The following is a 17398-nucleotide window of genomic DNA, read 5'->3' as shown; positions in this document are numbered from 1 at the left end:
TCGCCTGTGGCTTACCAGGCGGCAAAGCTGACTTGGCGTCTTGACCGTGGTCCGATGTCTTGGAGTGAATCTTTTTTGTCTCCCCCACCCCGACAATAGGAGGCTTTACGGGTCTCCGAATGTCTTCCGTGGGGGTACTTTTCGAAATGCTTGACAGTGGTCCGAAAATCGCTGTAGACGACTCGCCCGTTCCCACTAGTGAGCGGCTGTCGCCTTGAATGTGAACGTCTGGTCCTTCTGATGAATTACCAGAAGGATCCTCGTCGGTCTCAGCATCCTTCGTAGATGCCGCGTTTCTCTGGTTTTCTCCCAAGCTTTCCAAGAACAGGTAGGTGATGGTCACGGTTTTCCCATCCCAGGATTCAGCCTTCTTCTCTTGCCTTTTCGCCTCTGCCCCAATTGGCTCATCACTTTGTGGCAAGAGCTTTGGACACGTTGAAGCTTCCCAACGCAACTCGAAAAGATGAAACAATACTTTCCGATGCAATTCTTGTTTGCCTCTCTGTTCAAATACTTCGTTAAGCCCTCCTAGAAACAATGAGCCCGCGTAGTGGCGCAATGCCGCTTGAGCTACCACCCAACGTCTCATTGGATGCTGTCAATCTGCTTCTCAAGGAGGCTGGATGGTGCCCCAAGGATATCGACCTCTTACCCAAGGATGTCGTCTATCGATTCTACTTGACAAACCTTCGACCGCTCGATTTGTGGCCATCAGCCACGTACGCAGCGTCGGGCTTGGCAATGATAGAAAGAATTCTCTGCCCTTCTGTCAACTCACTCTTATCCAAGTGTTGGTTAATCAGATCGACCCTCACCAAAATGAACAGACCGACACTCCTTTCTGGATTGACACAATGACACTGACCACCAACTTGAGGCGTCGCAAACTCATGCTTTCGTCCCTTCGCAGGGTCTTTGGGACGGCAACCGCGGTTCTAGTCCTGGATCCCTCCTTGTCCACGCATTGTTTCTGGTCTGCGGAAGAAGCTCTCATTCAGATACGATACTCGCTGTGGAAACAAAGACTCTGGACGATTGAAGAAGACTTTTTTGCCAGGAGACTCATCTTTCGCTTTGCCAACCGAATGGTCTCTTTGGAGGAGTTGCTGACGGCATTTTCGGCTTCCCGACCTCTACGAGTACCAGTCCTGAAGCCGCCTCTGGAAAATTTACCCGTCGACCATGAGAGCATGATGTCTCATCTCATCTGCTTTGCTAATGACATTCATGCGACCCCGGAAAACACAATAGACAAGCGGGAATTATACCGAATACTCCGTGCTGGATATCTTTCGTCGCCCAAGGTTCGGTACTTTGTGGAGCCTGGGGAATTTAATCTTACGAAACAAGCTTGCTTCGCAATCCAGAATACATATCAATCTACTACCTCACTGAATTCCAGCTTGGATCACGTTGCAGCTAGATTGGGTTTAGTGCTGCACGGCTTTTTAGGAAGAAAGTCGTAGTGAATTCGATGCGTTACAGATATAGTAAAAGTTGCCGTGAATCAGAGACGAGTATATACTACTCTTTTAAATACCAAGAAACTTCCTCTTATCCAGATTTAACTTTTGGCCATGTTTAGTCTTGATAGCCGACGCTACGATAACCGGCAATTATACCAAGCTCTACGAGTTTAGTCTACAGAGGCAGTTTCCGACAGGTAACTCTCCCAGTACTCCCGTGAGCCTGGTTGTGCAAATCATGCAGCGTTTATCCGTCCACTTTCATCAAATCGCATTTAATTCTAGATTCCTTTCTCTCAAGGATGATTAGCCAGTGCATGGATGCTGCTTTGGCCAGGATATCCCCCCGTCACAGCCCGTGCATTGATAGAGCAGAAAAGTGCATCGCGCGGCAGGTAATTAGGCACTGGAGGTAGACAGTTACTGGGAAATAACGTAGTAAAAAATTGGCTCATGGCTCTATAAATGAGTGGAAGAGATAAGAGTGCTTGAAGGCACCCAGTAAAAGATTGAGTAGTATAAATTTTCGCAAACCCAAACGTCGCCCTTGACATGGAACCCCCAATTAAGCCCAAACCCGTTTAAACACCTCGTTAAATTGTAGTTGTAGCTGTTGGAAAGCTGTCAACACGAGCTTGAAACTCACCTCGTCGTCGTTCGGCCCATTCGGCGTGGATACTTGTTCCACGGGTGGGACACTGTAGCGTTTATTAGGCTGGATAGAAGGTGTGTTCTCATCTTGTGAGATTCCGCTGCTCAAGTCATCGTCCCATGACTCCGCAAGAACAACCTTTTTCTTCTTTGCAGAGAGAGCAACGAGGTGTTGCGGGGCTCCTTGATCAACCTCATCCCTGGCCTCGGAGGCATATTCGTCCCCGGTATCGTCTTGGAGGACATCACTCAAATTTTGCACATCCATCATGGCGGCATCGCCAGTGGAAGAGCCCTGTTCGAAAAAGTTTGTGAGGCTTGTGACTATGGTCGCCAGAATAAGCGAGAAATCCTTCAAGTGAAACCATACATCGCCACCCTTTATACCGTTATCTCGTACCAGCGCCTCCATGTCTCCATGCTTGAAAAAGTCATAGATGTAGGCATTCCAGGGTATACGAGCATCATCATTTGGATGAATGGGGATGTATGGAACCCCAGATTCCTCAAGAAAGACACCGTCTCGGACGGTAGTGCAGAGATCGTGGATAGACTGGAAGTCATCAGTGAATCCAGAAAGAGCAGCAAATGGTGAGCAGAGCTTGGGTGGAGGGAGATGGTCAATGATTGACAATGCATCTCGTCCATTTGTCCCTTGAACCTTGCGTTTTGTAAAAGGGAGCTGGTTGTCTGGCTGACCGTCGAGATATTGATCGATAAACGAGCTGACGTAGTTTCGAAATATGTGGAGAGTCTTGTTATTGTGCTCATGAAGGATAGTCTCGGCCCGTTTCGGTAGCGGTGGCAAGATGACGAGAGATGGAGACCTGTGAATTCTGTCCTCAGTCGGTTCGTCACTCCCCAAACGGAGAGGTATACGGCAAAACAGATGGGCGAGAACAAGTGCGAGCTCAAGGTGAAGCTCTTGCGGCTTCTGGTGAAGGGTTCGGCACAGCTCGTGGAAATAACCACCCTTCAGCAACGAGTGGAAAGCAAAGACGGCGTTCTCAGTAAAATAAAGATGGCCGATCAAGCCTGCAAAATTGAGGGGAGCCCCGGTGTGAGACAATAGATGCTGTCTTCGGAGATACTCTATTGAGAAGCGCAAATGATGTCTGATTGTCATCTCATTGGATGGGCCACCGAGGTAGAGGCGAGTTTGCGACTGTATGGACTGAATCGCCTTGACCGCGTATTCCGAATTTGCTGTGTGATGCAGCAGTCCCAATAGGCGCAGAACCAGAGTAGTTGATAGTGGAAACTGGCCGTGGAGGTCGGGGAGTCTGGACGACATGATTTCAAAAACCCTCTCGGGAGTCATTCCTACGAAGACAACGCTTCCGAGAAGGTCGAACCCCCGGCGGCCAGCTCGCCCTGCTGCTTGATTGTAATTCAGGGCTGTGAGGAACACGGAATCGCCGAAGAATACTACAGTCTTGCAGGGCATGTTAATGCCCAAGGCCAGGGTGCCCGTGGCGACCACAACCCTCAGAAAGCCCCTCCTGAAAAGCATCTCAACCCTACAAGGCAGTGTCAATGGGGCAACAAGACGACGACTCGAGGACGAGATGGACTTACACTTGGCGATATTGCCGATTCATTCCCGCGTGATGAACTCCCATGCCCCGTCGTAGAGCGTCAATGATGCCCGGTTTCAACTTTGCTTTTTTGAGGGGCGCGATGATATCATCAAACTCGGAGTCGAGTAATTTTGTTCGGTCAGCAAACGAGAACATGTCTAGTATTCCTTTTGGATCAAAGCTTTCCCAGAAGCTAACGTCCTGATTTGTAGCTTCTTCGACCATGTCTTTCTTGCAAAGCCCATCCTGCGAGGACAATGACGTCCTGTCTTTCCTTTTGCCGTGGGTTTTGGAGGTCTTCTTCCATTTTTCATATTCAGCAGCCTTCTTCTTCAATTCAATTCTGTTTGTATCTTTCCAATCGGATTCTGCGAGCGTAAGCTGCTTTTCAACAAAAGAGATTATTTTTTCACAATATTGCCGATCGTAGTTGAATACGATTGCAGGAAGCGCCCCATGGCAATGGAGGTCAGCAAGGAGCTGTAGCGCTGAAGCAAGTAGACCAGACTTTTTACTGTTTGGGTTTACATCAGTATTACTCGGCTCGTATGTGCTCAAATTGGATGCTTCATGCTGAATAGACAGGTGCCGTTGAATAATTGGCGACTGAAGGTCGCTTCGGACGGATGAAAATGGCGAACTGGTGTCTTGCATCCATGCGAACAAGGCCTGCTTCAACTCAGCCTCCCAACGAGCAATATCATCCTTCTTCAAAATGGTAGGAAGGGCATTCCGAGGATTCAAGGCGTCATGCAATGGAAATTCTTTACTTTGATGCTTCATCATACACTGCCATAAGACGAAGCAATCTCTCCCTTCGAGATTGATGTCGTTGATGGTACTCCGATTTCTAGAGCAATGACTTTAGCTTGAGTATGTCAAGAAGCAAAATTTGCACTTGTCCATACCTGTTGATGAGACTAGCCACTGGGTGAATACCCGTGAAGGGCGACATCTCATGCTGCTCCTCATCTAACCCTGGAATCGATAGTCCTTCTGCAGGTCCAAGCCCCCTAAAAACCTGGTCTTTCGTAGGATGATATATGAATTTTCGAAGATCCGAATACCTATGTGGATGAACAATTATTTCCAGCTCGTGGCCTTTGGCTTTCTCCGATCCTTCCAACCAGGCACCGAAATCCATTGGATTACCCACCGTTGCGGGCAAGGCAATGATGGGACAGGGCGCGAGAAGGAGTAACTGCTCCCATATGACTCCCTCGTCTGATTGTCCGATACAGTGGACCTCGTCAAAAATGATCCTCTTCACCCTCAAAGACCACGAGTTGGCCGTCTTTGCATTTGATGGTGCTAACAGCATGATTTGCAGCATATGCGGGACTGTAATGAGGACCTGGCAGCCTGTAGGGTTATTGATTCTGTAGTCCCTTGTATGGATTGCCCATACTGATCTGCCCGGAGTAGAATAAGTCTTTGAGAATCTGGCTTGCACCTCGGCGGCAATTTGATTGACAAGGGCCTTGGTGGGAGTCACATATACGACGACGTCGTCGTCGTTTGAGTGCAGCACCTTCTTCATTGCATAGAATGAAATAAAAGTTTTGCCAGCCGAGGTCGGCGCAACGACGAACAAGCTCTTGTTGGCATCTATGGCATCCAAGACATCCCTCTGCCAGGCATCTGGGCTGAACGGTACACGAGGGTCTGGCATCGAGTCAAAGCCTCTTTCCAAATATGGTCCGCAATGAGTCAGCTGAAACTCGAGAGAATCAACTGGAATCCGTAATTGATCGCTCAGACTTGACGTTATACTGGCAAAGGGAAGCTTGCGTCCCTTTGAAAGAGTGTCTGGCACCATCACTGTCGGCATTTTGACAGCCCTTGCGAGCAGCGTAAACAATGCAGCCCCTTCCTGCGAAAAGGTAAATGTGCTGATTTCGACGAGCTTTGACCACAAAATCGCCAATAAACCCATCTCTGTGTACTTGCATTAGGGTGTATTACTCGGTGGTGAAGTAGACATTGATTCTATTCACTTGCAGCTTACCTGGCATTCTTGTCCCTTTTTTCCTGGCATCGAGTATCATCAAGGCAATGGAATTGCACAGATACAACGTCACCTCTCCACCAACAGTGTCCATGTCTTGAGACGACAACCCGGCAAGATACTTGACGACCTTTGGACATCGGCTCTCCAAGTTCATCTCCGTTTCGAATTCCCGCCTTCTTTCGCCCCAAGCCATTATAGACGCACTGGCTTTGCTTTTCATCTTTTCTGCTTGGATTCTTTGAGCCTCCTCTAGAGCATTTTGCCGACCGCTGCACTGCGCCGCTTTCTTGGAGTTGTGCTTATGAGAGGCTCTCTGAGATGAACCGCTGACCACCACACGTGTCTTGTCCTTGCCTTCATTAGAGCCAGATTTGCCTTCGGGGGTGGACACAATGGTTTCCGGATGGATGGCTTTGCCGGCAGAGTTTACCAGGCTAGCAGAGTAAGCCATCGTGCTTGCAATGAGCAATTGGTTTCTCCTCTTCGCAAAATAACCTTTTTGCCGTATTTTGTGCCTGGGGTCGATAGGGACACGCGCATTGTGCCAATGTGAGACTTCTTCAAAAACCTTTGTTGTGACCTGCGAATCATTCGAAGCTGCGGTGGACATGTTTACAGGAGCAAGGAAATCGTCTAAAGCTGGGTGACTGAATGGGAGAAGCGAAGGAGACACATGTTGTCCGGCATCAATGGCAGTATCGCTCGCACTTTTTCTCCAGCGACATTGCGGAATCGATGCCGAGACATCAACAAGCGTAAGTTGGTAGACGAGGGCGGCGAACTTTTCGACCTCGGCGGTGATGCATCCGGGGAGAGCCAGATCTTGTAGACGTCCGAGAATTTGGCGCAGAATGCGACCGTCAATAAGATCAAAAACGTCCCATCTCTCTTTAAAAGACATAGTCTCCACGACAGAGGTGCAGATGTTGCTGAATGACGCAAGGAATTTGTCAAGGCATGACTGCTGAACCTTGCTGAGCGGCGCTTCCCAACACGCTCTCTGCGACAGATCAAGACGTCTCAGGAGAGACAGATGGATGATATAAGCGACAGTGCAGTCTCTCATATCATTTCCGGATTCGACCAACAGCGTGTTACTGATGGCGGTGAGACAGACCATGTCCCTACCCGACAAGGGCTCGCCGTGTTCCCAAGGGGAGCATATGGAGAGCCTCGTCCCGCGGCTGGCCTCCATTTCGGCAATCCTTTTGATTGGGATTCTAGGTGTCCGTGGCATTTGGTCTACCCAAACATGTCCGCCACTCACCGATGGGGAGCATATTGATGCGTGGACCTTTCCTCTGGTTAGTCAAACACGAAGCACTGCAAGATGGGACGGATCTCTATCTAACCTTGGAGCTTACAAACTCGATATTGCTTATGAGAGCTACACTATAGCCTTTGAGAGATAGGTATTGGATGACTTTGACGTACTGGATGCTATTGGCGCCGGATTTCCTGTCGATATCCTGGCCATCAAGACAGAGAAAGAAATGGATGGCATTATGTGTGAGATAGTCCTGAAAAGCGTCACCTTGCATGCTCTCGAATTGAAAGCTGATGGGACTCTCCCCAGTTTCGGCAACTCCGATGGCATGCTCCAAGTGTTTGATGACAATGGCTCGAACAAGCCGGTATCCGGATGCAAGAGCATCAGAAACGTCTTCGGGGACACAGAGCTCCTCTTGATCAGCAAACCAAACTATATGGAATTTGCATCCACGCCTCTGGAGATTGGCGAGAAAAAATTCTACTCCATATATCGCGTGCAGTAGTTGGAATCCATCTAAAGCTTAGTTTAGCAGAAGTGTTCTTGGGGAACAGCAGAGACGACAGCATGCCAGATGCACGTACTGGTAAAGTCGACCCTAGCCTCAGTGATGCAGTGAAATATTAATGAATCCCCGTGAATGGCGAAAAGTTCCTTTCCAGAAAAATGATCGACAATATCTACCCTGAATGGTGATAATGATTTGTACCAGAGTAGCAGCTCTGTTTCGCCCTCTTTGCACTGGCCGTCTGACATTTTATTTGTTTTGCGAGGCGATCAGTGAGGCATGAAATTCTTGTAAGTGAGCACACACTCCGCAAATCGCGACTAAAAATGAGGCATAAAAGGATGCTTGCTCAGGGCATAGTGCATAGGGTCAATTGCCATATATTTGAGAACACGGCCGAAGGACGAGCAAGGTTCAAGCACAGTTGACCTAGTCCTGTGTCAAGGGCTTTCAGCGTAATAACTCGATTCAAAGATGATTCTGTAGGACGTCAAAGGTCCTTGGGTTTCCAAAGGAAGGCAGCGACGAGTGACCACTATATATTCATGAAGGGAACAGTCATGCCCAAGGCTTCCAACGGGTCATGTGCTCAGGCTGTGTAACCTCGAGGTCCTTTGTAGGCGATGCCCCTCTGTTGGGCTTTGTTGTTGGGTCCCGACTGTGTAACAATTACGATGGCTTAGGCCAACATGAGACGAAACCGGAATTGTTTTGTAGTCTTGGTTCACAGTATGGCTATTCTCAATACTGGGCTTCCGGCAACTCAGCATTGGTTTTGGTTTGAGATATTATTGAGCGCACACATTGCCCATCGGAGATGTGTAGCGGCCACCGAAACCGCGTCAAATGTATGAGTCGGAGTATGAGATTCAATATCCTGTTCCAATACATGGCGGTTGACGTGACGGTGAGATATTGGTTGGCCAGCAGAGCGTCAGAGTTGGCGTTTCCTCCTGTAGTGGTTCATGGGCACCTTGAGTCCGTCGCACGAGCGTGTTGACCGTATGCATGCACTCTCCTATGAGATTGCTAGTGGTGCCAGCAAAGTGCCTGTGCTCGCCCTGATAAGCCTTCGGTTTTAGCTAGTGATAAGAGTTTGTGTAACCCTCCCATGGCTGTGCTTTGAGCGGTGGCAAAACTTATGCCAGCAGTACTACAGACTACATGCTCGGCATAGTCTATACATCAACTTGGGTTAGTTTGTTTTATATGTCGCGAGATTAGAATTTAGCCTCGGCCCCATTCCCTGGGCCTATCGGGAAGTCACTAGTAGTAATGACCTCAAGAAAGAGAAAAGCAAATAAAGGGAGAGTTCAAGAAGCCCGACGTGTCGTGAACCTCACCCGTCTATTGGTCCCAGCCGGTGCTGTAAGCCCGCCCTCTGGTCACTCGTGAAGCCAAACCCGTGCTCCTTGCGCAGCGTCGCTTTATCCAGTAATAACACGCGACGGCAATAGCAGAGGAACCGCTTCCAGTGGGCCAGGTACCGCTCCATAATTGTCAATCTTTTCCTGGAGCGGCCCAAATAGCCGGCTGTGGACAGGACATCTCCTGGATTCCATGTCACGCCTGGCAGCAAACAGGTCATTAGCAGCATACTGGCGAGGCCCGCAACGAAGCGTCCAAAAAAGATGGTATTTTTTTTTATAAAGACTGCCCCTTCCGAGAAAATAAAAGGATCAAGAGCACTGTAGTAATCAACTATATACTCTCTTTTGTAAAAACCAGACGATTTTGTCCATGTGCAAACTCCTGGTTCTACTCCTTGTTCCAGTACTTGCTCCAGTCCTTGTGGCTCCAGTCCTTGTTGTCCCAGTCCTTGTGGCTCCAGTCCTTGTTGTCCCAGTCATTGTGGTTCCAGTCCTGGTTCCAGTCCTGGTCCTGCCAGTCCTGGTTCCAGTCTTCAGGCCACTCCTGGTTACCGTCCTCGTTGCCCCCCTGGTTACCGTCCTCGTTGCCCTCCTGGTTACCGTCCTCGTTTTCACAGTCGTCTTCTGGTTCCTCAGGCTCCTTCGGAGGTTGCTCAGGCTCCTTCGGAGGTTGCTCAGGTTCCTTTGGAGGTTGCTCGGGTTCCTTTGGAGGTTCCTTGTCAGGTTGCTTTCCTGCCTGATACACGTCCGTATCGCTCCCCTTAGTCTGCTTGAGGACGTTATTTTGGTAATCGTTGTTATAATTGCCAGGAGGATCATAGTTGCACACAACATAGACGCCAAGCCCGCTGCACGACTTCTGTCCACATCCCACGTTCTCTGTGCCCTTCCACACGACCTGCGTGAAGTGGCCGGTATCCTTGGAGAAGCCTCCGTTGTCAAAGTTATACTTCTTTCGCTCGGATCCCCACATGTTGACAAAGCTGCCCCAGTCGCCAGCGGCAGAGTTGACCGCGAGGTTCTCGCCGCCCTATAATTCATGGTTTTTTTTAGTATACGTGGCTGGTTAGGCAGGCAGGGCGCTTAGGGATAGGAAACCGGCGGCGCCAACTTACACCGTTACTGTGCTGGTATTTGCAATCATTGGCCCAGTTTTGAGCCTTGCTTGCGAGAGCATCGCTCCATTTGAGGTCATCTACGCCGTGCTGGCTGCGGAAGAAGTTATGCGCGGCGAGCATCTCGCCCTTAAAGTCGCCGCTTGGTGCCCTTTTCGCGGGTGCGGCCATGGCCATGCCAGTGGCCGTAAGGGTGGGAAGGATGCTGGAGAGACGCATTTTATGATAAATCGTGCCGAGAATAGGCGATAAGGTAAAAAGAATGTAAGCTGTTGGAAAGAAAGTAAATAGAAGGAGAGGCTTGAACAAGTAAGTTTGTTGAGATGGATCAGACCAAGGTAGGTGGTGGTTTATACATATATAGTATTTTCCTATCCTTTTCTCCCATGTATATACTAGGGTCTTTGGAGACAAGCATACGTAATTCTCACATGGGATATCTCAGCTAGGCCGCAGCTCCTTTATCCGGTCCTATCCAACCTGGAAATTAAGGATAGTTCTTCTCTACACGGCATATCCCAGCTCCATGTCTTCGTACATGGGATTCGCAAATCATGGTCGATCCGCGTTCATGTTCAAGATTCATGCGACCGGAATACTACCTTGCAGTTCTCCATGTAGTGATCAGCCATGAAATCCAACCTCGACCTTGCTTGGTGTGTGTATGTATGGGCCGTTCCTTTCATTCAATCTAACAAACAAATTGCGCAGGATTGTCAGCTATCAGGGTCCCAAAATTAAAGGGCATGGTGGAGTAGCATTGTGAATCAGATTTTGTCTGAAAATAACCCTGCAGTTTCAACGGTTCCAAACAAACATTGTTTCCACCACGGAGACTGCCAGAATCAGCAAATAGCTGCGTTATTTTTTCTGGGGAGCGCATGAATAACTCCACCCATTGACCCAAGTTTTCATCCCAACTTGCTGGCTGTACCCCGGAAGCCATGCACTCCATGTCCGCTAAGCTTTGACATGATTGGCCACCCGGAATGGCTCAATCATCAGACGATTCTGGCCAGTAGTAAATTATAGGGGGGGTGTCTGACCGTACGAGTACGGTACAGGGGGCTGTTGAACGGTGCGGGCAGCTATTAAACGGTGCAGAAAGTTGTTAAATAGTGTAAAAAGCTGCTGACGATACAGAAAGCTGCCAACGGTACAAGAAGCTACTAGTCGGTACAGGCACGGTCTAATTAATATAAAGAATTTATATATAAAAATTACTTATTAATTAATAATATAAATATATGTAATATATTATTAAATTAATATAAAAAAATAAAAAAAAGGCTAGCTAATTACCAGGACCCACTAGTAACACAATTAATCTCTTTGAAGCTCGAGCACCTTGCGGGGCCCCCGCTGCCCCACGGATTGTGGTGAACAAAGCCGGTACTGAGTATAAGTACATCAAAGGTGGGCAAGACGCTGTGCGCGAGTACGCAAGAATTAGGAATCATGAGTATGATATTGTCCGCGGTGAAACAATGATGATTGCATTGTTGCCATTCCTGGAAAATGTTGACCAACTGATTATCGGACATGGACGGAAGCAGCTTGGAGGTCATCATCAAGGACTTGCCGCAACTGTACGACAACTAGAGTCTACCAGTTGTTCCTATGCAACACCCCGATTTCTCGATTATGCAGCACATGGAATTCTATAACGGCCAATGGGAAAATGAGATGTCGCGCTGGAAATCAGAGTTCGCCACCATCCCGAAGCCACTGCCCGTTCTGCCACCTGCAAAGAAAATTATCCGCGCACCACTGGGAATATATTGACCGTAGCAACACGATTCGTCATTAGCCTCTCAAATTGGGAGTACTTGCAGAAGGACCAAAGTTCGCCCTTTCAACTTCTGCCTTGCAACGTTCAGGGTGCTTCTTGATCGACTCGCTGGTGGCAAGATCGCGGACATGTGCATTGGTATGGCGGACAGCGGGCGAAATAACCATCTGGATACCAACAGTGTCGGCGTCTTCCTAAATCTTTTACCTCTTCTCTGCCAGCAGCAACCTTCTGAGGTATTCAGGGATGCGCTAAATGAGACTCGGTCAAAGTGATCACTGCATTGGCGAATAGCAAGGTGCCATTTGACGTGCTTCTCAACGAGGTAAACCCGCCTAGAACATCTACTTCGAGCCCTTTGTTCCAAGCGTTTATTAACTACAGAGAAGGAGTCCAGGAGAGAAGACAGTTATGTGGATGCGATAGTGAAGCCATTCAATTCGACGCTAGCAAGACTGCCTATGACCTGAGCCTCGATATTCTCGGTAATGCAAAAAATGTCGTCAATTACCTTACTGGTCGGAGCGCTCTTGATAGTGATTCATAGGCTGAAATGATGGTACAAAGCTATGTTGTCCTCCTCAAAGCATTTGCAAAGAGTCCCCCGTTGCGGATCAACCGACCTTCACTCTACGATTCGCAAGCGACACGCGACGCATTAGTCTTCGGGAAAGGGCGAACCCAAGTAAGATCGTGGCCAGATACATTGATTCACAGAATTGAAGACATGGTCCAGGTCCATGGCGCAAAAACTGCATTGAAGGCTCGACAATCAAGGTTCACAAATAGCTAGAGGGCAGAAGGCACTAATGCCATCGGGGCAACTCTATTGTCAAACGGCCTTGAAAAATCGCGCATTGGAGTTCTGTAGCACACCAGGGTTGACTTTTACTGCAAATTATTGGCAATACTCCGCATAGGAGCTATCTATGTTCCCCTTGAACCCAGCTTGCCGTCTGCGAGGCTCTCTGACTTGGTAGAAGACAGCCGACTGGAGGCCGTCGTGTATATGACAAGGGTTCAATACAAAAGGCTTGGAGCTAAAGGGCTCAATTTAATAATAATCTGAAAGGGTCTCTAAGGTTATAAGTTACTATAAGAAAGAAAGAGAAGGGTAATTACCTTATATATACAAAAGAAATACCTAAGCATAGAGCTCTTACCTAGGGATATACTTAAGCTATAACTAATAAGTCCTATATTAGTAAAGCCCCTTTATTGGGCGTCACGATCTGTTGCGCCTTTTCCGTGTAACAGTGTATAACAAGCCTAACCAAACGACAATAACTTATTTGGAGTAAGGTTTCAAAAGAACCGATGCAACGGCACTGCAATTATCCTGTACACTAGCGGCTCGACCGGTAAGCCAAAGGGCATTTTATTGAGTCATGAATCATGGCGCAACCAAAGCGAGTCATCTTCCTCGCCGTGGAAGATTCGTGTGGGTGCTGGGTTACATTTTAAACATGTCACAAATATTTGCGGCTTTAGCAGATGCCGGCTCGGTTTTAATTCTTCCACTGAAACTCCGAGGGGCTTCCCTTGGAATTTCCAGGTTAATTGTTTCAGAAAGAGTCAGTCATGTGCAGGCTACGCCATCAGAACTGTCTAGCTGTAATAGATGGGTTTAGAAAGCTCTCTAAGAATGATCTGAAGATGGTTAATGCCTGCGGACCGGCCGAGGCTACACCAGCAGTTGGAAATCCTGAAGTCAGGTATATGACAGAATATGAGCTTGATACACCATTTGACCTATTCCCCAACTACTCCATTTATATCATGGATAGCCAACCCCATCCAGTCCCTGCAGGAATTCCTGGAGAAATTTATATCGGTGGAGCGGGTGTTGCTCTAGGGTATCTGAACCACGATGCGCTGACTAAAGAGAGATTCTTGCCAGACGACTTCGCGACACGAGTACACTTTGTATAATTGGACTACAATGCATAAAAATGGCCACTATAGCTATTTTACATTGGATGAGCACTTATTTCTAGATGGAAGAATCGACGACGACGCACAGATCAAGCTACCCGGAATCCACATTAATCGTCCAGCCATCAAATCAATCATAGTACAACAGCCAACGGAGCAATTGAGGACGCCATTATTTCTGTTCATGACTCTAATAGTACTGAGTAACTTATAGCCTACGTGGTTATGTCTGCAACATTTCAACGGGGAACCCCTTGTTTTCCTTGAGTGTCTGAGAACTTCCTTAGCAATCCCACAGTATATGCAGCCGGCAGTTCTGACCATGTTGGATCAATCAACAACTAACTACTCGGGAAAAGTCGATGGAAAGGCTATTTCAGAACTTCAATCTCATCCGAGAGAAACATTTAGCACGATAATGCCACAAGCCAACGGCTTAGTGGCGAAGTCAAGAGAAATATGGTTACAAATACTGGGTGACACGCCATCTTCCCTCCACATTATCGATTCAGATACAGATTTCTTTCATGTCGGCGGAAGCTCCAGGTCCCTGATCGAGCTGCATGCGGAGATTAACAAGGAATTCAATACTGACATGCCTCTGATACAATTGTTTGAAAACTCCACACTGGGTGCAATGGCTCGCCAGATTGATCCAGCAACAGGCTCGCTTCCAGCCAGCACGGGCCTTAGCTTTACAGTTCCCGCTCCTTCAAATAATCACGAGGAGCCTTCAACAGTACCCAAGTTGGACTGTATGTCAAGTCAAATCAACTGAGACCTGGAAACCAGCTTGACGGATGATCTCTACGACATCGACATGGACCCGCAGTCAAAGGATCAAGGCCTGCCATACAAGACGATAGTTGTCATGGGTGCAACAGGCTTCCTGAAAGGCTGATGCGCAGAATACTGAGCGACAAAGATACTCCGTATAGACAAGATTCATGCAATCGCTCTCCGACGGCGTCGATCCAACTTGCCGGCAATTTTCTCCGACCCGAAAGTACAACTGCATATGGGCGAACTCGACGCACTGCGACTTAGCCTGTCCAAACAAGCGGCCCAGGAGATAGTCAAGCTGTGTCTTCCCCAACGAATCCCGATGCACCTTATCCCGTCGGAAAATGTGGCGTACCTCTCCGGGCAGGCTTCGTTTGGTGAAGAGTCGGTTGCCGACTTCAAGCCACCGTGCGATAAATCCGATGGATATACGGCGACAAAATGGGCGAGTGAGCAGTTCTTGGAGCTTATAAGCGAGAAGCTCTTGATTCCCATCTGGATCTATCGGCCGAGTAGCATCGTAGGAGATGATGCTCCAGCCCCTGACTTGATGACAAATCTATCAAGTTTCTCAAGGCAACTTCATCTCCCGCTCGGCGGGGCACGTTTAGACTTTATTGGCGCGGAGCGAGTGTCAGCAGAGATTGTGGATGAGGTGAAACATGACAGCGCCTATCCCGGCGGACTAGTCAAATACATGTACGAAAGTGGAGACCTTGAGTTCGCCGTGGACAATATGAAAGGGTCTCTCGAGAGGCAAACGGGTGCAAGTTCCGAGATCCTTCGTCTGGAAGAGTGGACCAGGAGGGCAGCGGCGGCAGGATTGAATGAGATTGTCGCTGCTTGCCTGGCTAGAGCCGACGAGCTGCCTATTGTGTTCCCTAAGCTGCTGAGGCGGACCAGGCCTAAGATTGTTGAGGAGACTCTAACGACATATACATCGTCATTCTCGCTGAGGAATGTGGTAAGCCGGTGGTGGTCTGTCAAATGAAACAACCTGTTGGCTATGAAATATGGCAAACACTAATTGACAAGTTTCTGGGTGTGATGTAGGATTGCTGAATTGGGCTAAGCGGTAACAGGATGCGACGTGTCGAATGTCGTCAGTTGTAAAATATGGAGTATTCTGGAAGATAAACTAATAAAGAATGGCACAAGGACTTGGCAGATTTGTGTAGAACCCATGAATTTACTAAATTGTAGCGCAGTAATTATTTTGACTACCGTATTATAACAAGCCTTTATATTCTTCTACATCTAACCGTTTACGGGTGAACGCGAACCAAGAGCAAACTACCGAATTACGCGGAGATACGGGCTTGCCGCGGCAAAACTAATCTTTATATAGCTGAACAGACGCAATAAACTTTTTCGTGGCTTGAAGCTCTGTTGGGAGTCATACATACTAACCTATTTATACTTGTACCGTAGTATTTAGTTCGTTTCTAGATTTACCATCTTTAGATCCAGCAAGAGGGGATTTTGGTTGCGGGGCGGCAGTGCCGAACCGTCAACGGGTGCACGCTCGGAGCGGGAGTGTGGAGACTTTTCGGAGTAGGGTCTGGTGGGGCATCGGTATTCCGAACGCTCCATCAATTGATGTCTGGTCTGATTCGCCCATCCGGGCTACAGATGCTTCGCCTATACGCGGTAACAGAGCCGTCATTTGAGGCAGTCAATCAAAAAAGGATCCTTATTCGAGCGAACACCCAAACTCTAATTTTTGCCTCTTTCTCGAATTCATCGCCATTCACGACGAACCCAAATGTCAGAGCCAGAGGAACAAAAAAACTGGAAGGAGAAGCGTCGGAGGCTCTCCCCTCCGACGGACTCGAGGCCATTACCATTCGGAGCCGCAGTCACAGCCCAAGAAACGATACACGCTCCATCTTTGGTAGGCTTTTGGGTGGCTTTGTTTCACTGGCCTTATATCTGCCCTTGACGGTTCTATTCTACCAACATCCTTGCCGAGCATTATTGCTGATCTTCAAGGCGGAGATAACTTTAACCAAGTCGTCAGTATCTACTTCCTCACGAGGTATGTGGTTCTGGGAGTACTGAAATATGTTCTGGTATGTACCGAGAAACGACAAGAAGCGAGGGCTAACCGACAGATCCCAATAGTGCTATATTCCAACCACGTATGGCCAATTGGCAGATCTCCAGGGCCGCCGGTATGTCATGATACTAGCCACCGCAATCTTCCTTCTTGGTAGCGGCGTTTGCGGCGGTGCCAGCTCCATGGACATGCTCATTTGGGGACGCGTTGTACAGGGAATTGGCGGAGGGAGCATCAATATCCTGGTTGGTATGATCATCTGCGACCTTGTGCCGATGCGAGAGCGAGGCAACTTCATGGGCACAACATCCGGCCCTATCATCGGCGGAGCCTTAACAGATAACACCACGTGGAGATAGATCCTTTATATCAATTTGCCTCTTGGGGGGGTATCGTTGGTGCTGTTAGCGCCTTTCCTCCAGGTAAACTGGAAGAAGGACTTATCTACGGCAGATCGATTGCGGAGGATCAATGTTGTCGGCAATATGCTCCTCGTCTGCGCTACCTTCTCGATTTTGAGGGCATTGACATACGGAGGCACCATATACCAATGGGGTGAGAGCAACATCGTGATCCCCCTAGTCCTCGGCTTTGTTGGGTTTGGCATCTTTTTGTAGTGGGAAACGAGACGGTGGTACCCATATCCAGTCATGCCGCTGCATCATTTCCAGAGGCGGACCTCATCGGCCGCGTTCTTCATTTCTTTCCTGACCATGGTCATATCCTTCTGGGTCGTCTACATTTATCCTGTATTCTTCCAGTTGATGCTGGATTCGCCTACGCGTTCCGGGGTACACCTACTCCCCTTCTAAATGGTCTTTCCCGTCTTTGCGGCGGTTGGCGGAAGCATCGTGTCAA

At 48.4% G+C, this 17398-nt stretch overlaps 4 protein-coding genes across 4 annotated transcripts; 2 read left to right on the top strand and 2 right to left on the bottom strand.

Annotated features, from left to right (window-relative positions):
- Positions 1-558: 558 nt before the first annotated feature.
- On the top strand, positions 559-1466 carry G6M90_00g111750 (uncharacterized protein; the record flags this gene model as incomplete). Its single annotated transcript, XM_066131836.1, has 2 exons — positions 559-768; positions 828-1466. 2 exons carry the CDS (start codon positions 559-561, stop codon positions 1464-1466), a joined length of 849 nt encoding a protein of 282 aa, XP_065987929.1.
- A 565-nt stretch (positions 1467-2031) lies between these two features.
- Positions 2032-7734, bottom strand: G6M90_00g111740 (uncharacterized protein; the record flags this gene model as incomplete). Its single annotated transcript, XM_066131835.1, has 6 exons — positions 2032-3637; positions 3696-4547; positions 4606-5635; positions 5706-7002; positions 7061-7494; positions 7563-7734. The coding sequence occupies 6 exons, from the start codon at positions 7732-7734 to the stop codon at positions 2032-2034; spliced, it is 5391 nt and encodes a 1796-aa protein (XP_065987902.1).
- Positions 7735-9244: 1510 nt separating this feature from the next.
- On the bottom strand, positions 9245-10190 carry PRY2 (the record flags this gene model as incomplete). Its single annotated transcript, XM_014688208.1, has 2 exons — positions 9245-9886; positions 9972-10190. 2 exons carry the CDS (start codon positions 10188-10190, stop codon positions 9245-9247), a joined length of 861 nt encoding a protein of 286 aa, XP_014543694.1.
- Positions 10191-14116: 3926 nt separating this feature from the next.
- ccsA_3 (Polyketide synthase-nonribosomal peptide synthetase) lies at positions 14117-16899 on the top strand (the record flags this gene model as incomplete). The annotated part of the gene is made up of 3 exons (XM_014688209.2): positions 14117-14453; positions 14637-15445; positions 16606-16899. 3 exons carry the CDS (start codon positions 14117-14119, stop codon positions 16897-16899), a joined length of 1440 nt encoding a protein of 479 aa, XP_014543695.2.
- Positions 16900-17398: the final 499 nt, after the last annotated feature.

Source organism: Metarhizium brunneum, chromosome 7, assembly GCF_013426205.1.
Source record: "Metarhizium brunneum chromosome 7, complete sequence".
In the NCBI taxonomy this organism is placed as follows: domain Eukaryota; kingdom Fungi; phylum Ascomycota; class Sordariomycetes; order Hypocreales; family Clavicipitaceae; genus Metarhizium; species Metarhizium brunneum.
Note: the sequence above shows the minus strand (reverse complement) of the source record. Positions and strands in the feature narration are given on the sequence as shown.